The 10,877-nt window shown below is 45.4% G+C and overlaps 1 protein-coding gene across 1 annotated transcript in view; it reads right to left on the bottom strand.

The window, feature by feature from the left end:
* Window positions 1-10,197, bottom strand: part of LOC115194369 (ephrin-B2) — a gene marked incomplete in the record, with an annotated part of 23,729 nt that extends 13,532 nt beyond the window's left edge. The window contains 1 exon segment of the mRNA XM_029754019.1: window positions 8,897-10,197. Coding sequence (XP_029609879.1) covers window positions 8,897-9,042 — 146 coding nt within the window.
* Window positions 10,198-10,877: the final 680 nt, after the last annotated feature.

Below are 10,877 nucleotides of genomic sequence, written 5' to 3'. Positions count from 1 at the left end.
CCAGTTGGACTTTGGCCAGCACTGGGAGCAATAAAAAAATGAATCTGTGTGTGTGCGTGTGTGTGCATGCGTGTGCATGCGTGTGTGTGTGTGTGTGTGTGCGTTAGCGCTTACCACAAGACAGGCGGACAAAGAGAAAGAGAGAAAACGTCAGAAAAGAAAAACCAGCTCGCTCCATACCTCCAGGCATGCATAGTAAGATGTGGGTGTAAGTTTGTGCGTCTGTGTCTGCATGCGTGTGTGTGCGTGTGTGTAAGCAGCCAGAGGATCCGATTTAATCCTGTTGGTGGAGCAACCTCTATACAAGATGGATCTTGTTATGGTGTTGTCGTGGACAACAAAGACTGTGTTCACAGTCTATGGAAATGTCTTCTTTTCCCATTCCAATGTGTTGTACACAGAGACCTAACATCGTGGTCACCGGAGCTACTATGCAGAGTAGAGAACCACTGTCCTTTCATTATCCTCTCCCTCTTTCACTCCATTATCTTCATAGCCGACGAACAACAACCGCGAGATAAGTGCTCTCTCTTTTCTCGTTCCCTACAACATTTTGTACACAGACACCTTGCATCCAGGGTCATATTCATTAGTGCACACCAAACAAAAATGTTTTGCAAAAAGGAAAAACCTATTCAGGTAGTTCAGATACCGAAAACCTTCAATTAAAAGCCCAGCGTTTATTTTCGTAAATCACTGAACACAACATGTTCTTATGAGAGTCAGTTGTCCCTTTCCTTAATGCACACAACTTTTGCTCATTTGCATAGTTAATTGATTCAATTCCAGCATATTAATCAATTTCTTAATTTCCTGCACTAATGTGTTATCATTTAGACACTGGCACGCTTTTTTCTGTCTATGTATGCCTCTATAAAAAAAAAAAGAATAATTCCTTGACAATAATTCTTCTCCTCTTTGACTGTGCATTTTCTGCTGTTCTTATTACTTACCGCTAGAGGGCGATCGGTCAATTTCTAGGGTTCTGTACTCCCGAAGTTGTTGACTGTTTTTGTGCTTGCCAGTTAGCTAGCAGTTCTCAGCTGTTAGAAGCCAACGGCTAGCAGTGTCTTGCTAGCGATGAAAATGGATGATTGACATAATTTATATGAGTAGTTACTGAATTATTTAAAGTTGCACTATTCAGAAATTGCTCCGCCATTTCCTAATTTTAGTTTGTGACAAAACAAGCAAGTATAGTATAGAGAATCATTTTACCATCTAAACCTTTGTGAAATATATTTTACATAGCCAAAACTATTGTATTTTCAGCTGTTTGAAGCTGATGCAAGATACAAAAATGAAACTTAAAAACGGGAAGCATAGAAATAGTGCACATAGAACAGAGCTACCGCTTTTTAGACGTGCTTTCAATGAGAATGACAAATCTATAACTCACATTTCTATGTTACATACTGCAGCTTTAATGTAACAAATTAAACATTAAACCTTGTAAACAATTTATGGAAATTCATGGTAACCTCGTAAACAATTCATTTAGGCTATTTGAGACTCAGCGTTTAATTGAAGATTTATGGTAGTCCCTCCCTGTTTCAGTTTGTTTTCTTCTGTTTCGTGCCTAATGAACACAACCCTGATCACTAAGGGTACTATACTGAGTGGAGTTTGTGTAGTCTAAGCTCTAAGAAATAGGCTAGCTAGCTAGACAAGGTCATGGTTTCCCTTCAAAGTGCTTTAGATGTGGTCTAATGGTCTGGCCAGATGGACTGAAGGGAACTGATTTCATACAGTCTGTTCTTATGGCTGCCAGTTTTTTTTTTTTTTTTTTTAGAAGGGAACTGAATTCATACAGGCTGTCCCTATGCCAGTGGGTTCTAGCTACGAACACACGGACACAGAGACCGTGGTATGAAGTAGTATTGAAGATGCAGTCCGGGATCTTAAGCACTTACAAATTCGTAACATATCGTACAAATTGGAATCCGTAACATATCATACGAATTTGCAAATAAAAAACGTAGTATACAGTTGTTCACAATTTTCAGGGACCCGTTTGGGCTCGTGAGCACCCCTTTGAAAACTACTGCCTGAAACGATACAAAAGCCCTGGAGTATCACATTAACCTGCATGAATAGCAGTAAGTAGAGTATAAAGCAGGAAGAAGTATTATGAGGGTTATAATAAAGCAGTAGTATTAAGGGTTATAAGACAGTAATACCATAGTAGTATTGTATATAGAAGTATGAATGGTGAATAAAGGCACGAAAAGGTTGGGGTAGTATGGCCAAGCAGTATCATAGCCTCTTCCCATATTGTAGCTGTGTGCAGTGGTCAACTCTGTGCGTGTGTGTGTGAGATATTGTGAAGAATGTGTCTTCGGCGGTGTTAATGGCACACAGGAAGAAGCTCTCAGGGTGATGATGATCAATTGGCCATCACTCACTATCTGGGTCACGACACATCAGACCACAGCCCCGTCACCCCTCTGCTCACTCTCCTCTACTCCCACTTTCTCCATCCCTCTCTCCATCCCTCTCTCCCTCCCCAGTCAATCACCGGCCTCTCCTCCTCCTCTCTCTCTCTCTCCATCAGTGCCAGACCTCGTGTCATCATCCACCCCTCTCTCTCTCTCGCTCTCCCTCCTCCTCCTCCCCAAAGAGTCAGTAAGCACTGTCAGTTACTGTGTTACTGTGACATGATTCAGCTGGCTAGGTCAGGATAAACATTCCCATTGCTCTCTGACACACAAACGCGTGCACACACACACTAACACACGCGCGCACTCATACACAGTTGCCAAAAGAGAAAAACATAAAACATGTTTGACTAAAACTGACATGAATAAACACAGAACGGAGCACTTCTGTTAGGAGCAGACAAAGGTTGTCTCTCAAATGGCACCCTATTCCCTATATAGTGAACAACAATTCCCTATTGGCCTTGGACAAAAGTAGTGCACTAAAGAGGGAATAGGGTGCCATTTCAAACACATGCAAAGTTTGTCGGTGAAAAGAGACCATTTGACGCCACTAGCTCAAAGACAGACAGGAACTGTTTTGAATAGATCCAGTTTCTCAGGAATGGGAGATAACAGAATAACTGTGGCTTTATCCATTGCTTTCTGTTTATGGGCTTTTCTGCATAACTTTGTGCCAGACATGCAAATGAAGGCCTCGCCTTACCATCCTGAGGGGGATAGGAACACACCTTGGTTGGAACACACACACAAACAGGTACTGACACACACACCCACACACACCCCCACACACACACACCCACACACACAGGTACTGACACACACACACCCACACACACCCACACACACACACACACACACACACACACACACACACAGGTACTGACACACACACACCCACACACACACACACACACACACACACACACACACACACGGAGGTGATAATTGTAATCCAGGCCCCATGTCTGTGGGGTCAGGTCTGTGCATCTCAGCATCTGTAGGAGGAGGAAGAGCAAGAGGGAGGAGAGGAAGGAGTAGGAGGAGACGGGGAGGAGGAGCTGTAGGAGGATTGCCCTGTGAGGTCAGTCCCAGACCAGCTCAGCCCAGCCGTGGTGAGGCCAGGCCACTCATTAGCTTGGTTCACACAGTCCCCTCTAAGCAGGATCATCCCCCCACTCACAGAGGCATCTGGTCTGGCCCAGAGAGGACCGGAGGACTGGGAGGCTGGGGTGGGGTTGACAGAGGGGCCACGTGCTGAGAGCGGATCCTAGATCAGAGGAAACCTGGGGGATTTGGGGGGCACCACCCCTTGCCCCTGTCTCCCCTCTCTCCCCATCTCTCCTACACACACCCAGGCCAAGGCCGATTAGCTTTGTTTAACCAGTGGATCAGGAGGAGGAGAATCCTAGATCTCAGTGGGCCGGCCTGCTGATCTAAAGGCCATGTGGATGGACATGATGCTGTTGAACCCCAGGGCAGTGCTCCTCATCTGGATGGACTGGAGAGCAGAGAGAGGCCCCATTGCTTTTCACTGTTCGTGTGTGAGCGCGCAGTCCACCAGTCCCCTATAACTGTAGAGTGACCATTCTGCCAGTCTGTCTGTTACAGGTGGAGATCTTCTCATATTGTGATTTTGACAGTTACTCAGCTAAGTACCCGGGGACTGAAACCTATACAACTAGTGACCCTAAAGAACCAAAATGTATCAGACTACCATTCATTCCTGAAACCTCATGTGGTGTGTGTGTGTGTCTGGGCTTCTGACATGCTGTCTGGGCATGGTGTGTGTTGGACTCTCACTTCACACACACAGTGGCTGTGATATATGAAGCCCACACACTCACACGCTTCAAAGGGTTAGTTTAGTCAGGTCGTCTGAGTATTCAGTGTAATGCACAGTGTGTGTGTGTGTGTGTGTTTTGTGCGTTTGTGTGTGTGAGAGACATGTCCATGTGTGTGTCTGTCTGCTTGATCTCATACCCCAGGGAGCAGAGAGACAGAAAAGGACACCCCACTACTACCCTGCCTACCTGCCCTCCCTGACAGGCGACCCGCCTGGCAGGCTACCCGCCTGGCTGGCTACCTTACTAGTTTCTCTCTCAGTGAGCCAGCTGTGTAGTGTAGTGGCTAGCCTGTTCTTTTCTGCCACATCAGCTGAAATCTCTATTCATATCTCCCCGACGCTTTCGGCTCGTAAACTCTCTCTCACACAGAACTTGGCCTTTTCAGTTAGAGGAGCAAAAACAAGTGCCTGCCGCTGAGGACGCTTCGCCGTGCAGCTAGGAGACAAGCAGCTCCCCATACTCACCCTTTCTCCCTGAGTTTCTTCCTTTTCTCTCTCTCTATCCATCTCTCCTCCCTCCAGCGCACTCCAAGCTCCTACTCTTTTCTTCTTTAACCCCCTATTAAACTTAACAGTAGATTTTCGCTAATAATTTTTGGCCCCAGGATCCGTGTGACTAAGCTTACTGCTTCTCGTACACTCCTATCCACACAACAGAAATCCCTCAATGGAAAACACATCATTCATAAATAGAGAAACATAAGGGTGGATTTATGGTTGAATTAAGGTTTGATTGTACCCGTACAAATAGTCCCTAATTCACCATAGAAATTACACTGCATTAATAATATGACCTACAGTAACATTCTCCCCTCTTCTTTTCACCCTCCTCCCGATTACATTTTCAGCAACCTTTCTGCTTTGAGACCCTGTTGTGTTCTGTTTTGTTTTTATTTTTGACTTGAAACACTGAGCCTAGTTAACCAGCCTTTTATCCGGCGTTAAATTAGCAAACGATTCATTCATTATTGACAATCTGGAAGGGGTACAGTCGAGGGGAGACACCCACCCACCCACACACACGTTTACAATAACCTACACTCTTAGAAAAGGTTCCAAAAGGGTTCTTTGGCTGTCCCCATAGGAGAACCCTTTTCAGTGCCATGGGAGAATCCTTTATTTACACCCTCTGTGGAAATGGTTAAACATGGAACCCAAAAGGGTTTTACCTGGAACCAAAAAGGGTTCTGGTATGGGGACAGCTGAAGAACCCTTTTGGGTTAGAGAGACAGGGAGAGAGAGACAGGGAGAGAGAGACAGGGAGAGAGAGACAGGGAGAGAGAGAGGGCGAGAGCAGACTGATTTAGGCTGATAGACCAGACCAGCTCGAGAGGCATGCAACCCTCAAACCCTTTAACAACTCCCAATCTGATCGTACGCACTGGAGCATCCAAAACCCTAGCATAGGCTAGAATCATATCACATCTAATGAAGCCATGTATCTTCTACTGTGTGTGTGTGTGCCTGTGTGTGTGTGTGTGCCTGTGTGTGTGTGTGCGTGCGCGTGCAGACACATGCATCTCCAAGGGTGGTGCACTCTCTGTACAGAGACCCAGCCAATGTGACCCAATGCCATCGGCCTGATGTGTGTGTGTGTGTGTGTGTGTGTGTGTGTGTGTGTGTGTGTGTTGGCTGTACAGCATTAGCGACCAGCTTTCCTTCCAGTCCCCCTCCTAACTCACAGAGAGTAATAACAGATTCGATCTTTCATTAGTCCAGCGTGTAGTTGATAATGGGAGATGCTGAGATAAGAATAAAGGTGTGTATGTGTGTGTGTGTTAAGTGTGTTAAGTGTGTCTGGGATAAGGATAATGTATGTCTAGGGGAGATTCTCCCAAGGTGATCGTTCTGGTTCAATTCCTGTTCCTTAAAGCATAACGTGTACTGGCACTTGTGTCTTAACGCGTATCGATTGGCGTACATTTTGAGTCATTCCACCTTTAATCCTCCTGACTCCATCCTCCTCTCCGTTCTTCCCTCCACCTCTCACTCACTCACCCTTTTTCTGTCTCTAACCTTTCCCTGTGTTCCATCCATCCATCCCCTCTTCCCCTTCCCTCTCTCTCTTCTTTCGCCTACCTTTTCCTGTTGCAACCATTCCACCTTTTTCAATCCATCCATCCAGCAACCCTCCCTCACTCTCTCCCTCCCTCCCTCATTCCCCAGCTCCTTTCTCTGACCTACCTTTAGTCCCCGAGTGTCCCCTGCTGTGTAGCTGTATAATTAGCGCCTGAATGTGACACGTTTTTCATTTGCCACGTCTAGTCACGACGCTCTGAGAGGAGTGAGAGAGCGAGACAGAGAATGACAGGAAGAGAGAGAGAGAGAGGTAGGAGGGAGAGCAGCGAGAGAGGAATGGACTAGGGGATGGAAATAGACAAGAGACTGGGAGAGAGAGAAAGAGGTAGAGAACGAGAGAGAGAGTGATAGGTGGAATGGTAGAGAGAGAGAGAGTGAGGCAGCGAGGGAGAGAGGCAACGAGTCCATGAAAGGTCCATGAAAAAACAGGCCAACATAACTTGAAGAAGAGATTGACAAGTGGAGAGATGGAGGAGGGCAGCGGGGGAGTTGGGTAATGTAGAGGTGAAAACCCTAAACATCAAAGCAGCTAAACGAGGGATGGTCTTCAGGATAACTCCTCATCACAGTCACCAGTGCTACAAAGCCAAAATGTGGACCCTGTTCGCACTTCCTGTGAATGTATCATTTTATTCAGGCTTCACATGGCAGTACGTGATCATTTTGACAGTATACAGGAAATATAGTGTGTGTGTTGGGAAAGTTTGGGGTTGTTCTTCTCTTAAACACTTGTCAACGTGTAATAACTTGTGTAATCACCATGTTTCAAACACGTAACAACATGACTTGCAGGGCAATTATTTTGCGCGATGAAGTTAAATGTTGGGTCTATTTCTCCTGTGACTGTCTCTTTCCATTCCGTGGCACTTAAGGCAGTGTGAAAGGGTAGCGAGTGTTAACGTGGCCACGGTTTCCCATTACCTACATTTTACATTAGTTCTAGACATAGGCCTACTTACCTAACAAATGAAGGTAACAGAACTTAGAAGTGACAAGTCAATTAAATTAGAACCCAATCGCATACTCTTAATTAACCAAGCATTAGGCCCACTCACAAAGTACTTCCATTGCTACCCCTCCACTCCTTCGGTGAAAACCACCCTCCATTGTCCAAGGCTGATGTACCCATCAGATTACTACGCCCACTGCTGACGAAGACTCTCTGTGTGCGTCTCAAACGCCACCCTATTCCCTGTGTAGTGGACTACACAGTGAATAGGGCGATATTCGGGACGCAAACCCTCATTAGGGGCTTCTGCCAAGAGCTACAACGGCAGAGCCGTGCAGAATTAGATCTCTCCTCGCTGTAGCATCTGTTGAAGGAAAAAGAGGCCCCGGAGTAGCCCAGTCCACGGACCACATGGACGCATTAAAAACCTATTCATCTTAAAAACAGCCCTCGGCATCTGTAGCTGGGCCTAATAGCCGCGCATAACCTACATTCCGTTCCAGACTGAGACCAGCTACGGAGTCTTGAGGTTTGAGTAGGCTACGTACCACACACGCCATCGCCACCGGGTGTCAATTCAGACGCACCGAATTTGGCGGAGGTGTGAGGAAACTGACGGAAGGTGGTCTCGGTTGTTAGGCAGAGTAGCTAATGGGAGGTGTTTAAAATGACATTTCTCACCTAATGGACTTTCCTTTTTCCAGAGGGGAAAAATGCAAATGACTTGAATGTGTTCAGGGCAGGCAGCCTCTATTGTTAATCAATGTCAACTTGGCCTACAAGGCTGCACGGTTTCCAGACCTCTAAGATGAATATGGTTTTATTATTCAAAGTCTATGTATATACCTATAGCCTATTTCATTGAATCTCACCCAGAAGTGACATGGGCCTAGGCGACAGTAGCCAAAAGTAACCACGTTTATGCACATTAACTACAATGTAACAACCAAACAAATGCAACTAGATAATTGACACAGGATTTTGATTTCAATGTCTGATTGCAATAGATAGGCTTGATCACAGTTTCCCAAACGTGGTCCTGGGGCCCTGCCTGGGTGCACCTTTTTTCCCACCCAACCATTACACAGCTGATTAAAATAAACTCCTCATCAAGCTTTGATGATTTGAATCAGCTGTGTAGTGCTAGGGCAATAACCAAAACATGAACGCTATTGGGGCACCAGGACGGAGTTGAGGAAACACTGCTCTAGATGAGGTAAACGAATTTCATGCCTAGAAAGGGCAAATCGTTTTCGAAATGCTGTCGTAAAATCCCTCAACACGCACACACACAATACAAACTGTCATTTACGAGCCTGGGCCACATAAAAGCCCATAACTTCTTTAGCCTTAGATAACGAGAGAGAGAGAGAGGGAGAGAGAGAGAGAGAGAGGGAGAGGGAGAGAGAGAGGGAGAGCTACAGTTGTATAGGCCTGGAGTTATTGCACACCCTTCTCCAAACTTCGTTGAGAGCTTTAAACTCCCACATAATAAAGATAGGCCTGTAATGATCGTTTACAAAAGACTAGAAGGTAAACATCACATAGGCTGCACCGCAAGGCTTTACTTTCCACTCTTACCTCTTGTTCAATGAATTCCAGTAGATAGGCTCCATGTTGCTCGCCGCCGTCCCCAGTAAATCCATTAAGATTATCAGCAGAAAACCCAGTCTACTCCCACTACTCCGACGCGCCATTGCAACCACACTAACCCGATTATTTACCCCCATTTAAAAATAAATGTGAGTTTTTCTATGAGGTTGGAGATGGGGGACTTTCAAAACAAAGACTATAGGTGAGTCCACTCAATGCGTGAATATGAGATATTGTGCCTTGGGCAACAGCATGGATATAAACCGAAAATAGAACACAAAACGCAGTAACTGACACTGAACTATGACAGATAAAAGTTGCTCTATCCGTGACCGTTGAACGACTATATAGGCTGCTTCCTGCGGAAATCGACAATATTTTCTGTGCGTGTCCAGGAGAAATACTATGCCAATCCCATGACTTTCTGATTATTTTGTCATTAGTCCCTATTTTTTGTCCTCAATGCGATGTCCACTGGCTCGTGCACAACTCCCCTTCTTACTCAAAAAGAAATCCCGTGAATCGATTTCTACTGGTATGTATGTTGCGTGTTGGTCTTAGCTATAATTGTTTTTTCCCAAACAATGTTCCCTTGTTGTCTGCGCAGATTCTGTTCGACTTCTCTCCCATTCCTTCTTTTTTTACGGATTTCCCACCAATATAGAAAGGGTACTTTATGAAGAAGAAAAATCGAGATAGAAGCGCTAATGTGTGTTTAAAAATGGAAGAGGATTTTTCTCCCGTTTAGAACAGCAGCTCCATCCCCATAAGGACGCGTTGATGCTTGCTGGTCGGTGGATTTGTCATTGCGCGGTCTGGTCCCCACTCACTCCTTGTTCTTTCTCTTCACTTCCAATTAGTAAATCCGAGATCCTATCCCAAATGATTTGGAAATGCGACTGGCAAATAAACATCGGTTAATGTTGCCATCCAAGAACCAACTTATCACAGAACAAACAAAAACACTTGACTAGAAAGACAACTGACATCTCCAGCCTATTCAACTTCAACTAACCAGACGAATATGAGCAAAATAAAACTTGGAATAATAAATATACGTTTAACATAGGCAATATCCTTATGTTATAGACTAGCCGGTCTGGTGTGAAGAGTCATTTGGAATATTGATAGCTTCCCTTCTCCGTCAATGTTTCCCATTCGATAGCCTATCTCCCCCGTCTCACTAGTTCAAATTCCCACTCGTTTGACTTGCCTAACGCTCGGAGCGCATTGACAGACTGCCTGCTTGTTTGGGAAAAGGGGAGGGCAAATGGGAGGTGTATACTCGAATGGAAAAAAGACCCATCTCCTGACTGGCAGGCGCACTAAAGGAGCGGAATACTCCTTTCGGGGTTTTTTTTGGGGGGGGGGGGTCGAGTCGGTTTCACTCAATGTATATATCACCCTCCTTCCCCTCTCCTTGTGGGGGGGTGGCAGCCGCTCTGGACCCCGAGCCGAGACACGCAGGACAAACTCGGCCTCCTCCAGTCTCTCCTTTCGGTCTTTTCTGCCTCTTTCAAAGAAAGCTTCCCTTTTCTCTGCTTCATCTGTTCGCAGACTCCAGCAAACAGTCGCTCACGCTGACCATCATGCACGACAAATACTGCGATTCCTTGGTGAGGCAATTTGTTAAAGATTGGTGAAAGGCCTCGAGCGCCCCCAGTGTGTATTTCTCCTTGTTCACAAAGTGGTAGCCTATTCTAGACATAGCCTATTTGTGGATTTTATGAAAGAAAACGACAGGTCTCTACTCTCTCATTATTACTGTATAATAACTGCTCATTGACAGCCAAATTCGGGAAATGTGTTCAGAAACGTATTATGTTAGGTGAATGTCATTCTAATTCGGACAAGTGTCCCAAGGCCTATGACCCTGGCCATTCCCCGGATTCCCACCCATATTTTTCTGTCTCTTTGCTTTGACATTGTTGAAAAATTATAGCCTAAGCAATAACTTCCAATACTAACAATT

This window comes from Salmo trutta, chromosome 5, assembly GCF_901001165.1.
Source record: "Salmo trutta chromosome 5, fSalTru1.1, whole genome shotgun sequence".
Lineage (NCBI taxonomy): Eukaryota > Metazoa > Chordata > Actinopteri > Salmoniformes > Salmonidae > Salmo > Salmo trutta.
This window is presented reverse-complemented; position numbering and strand designations above follow the sequence as displayed.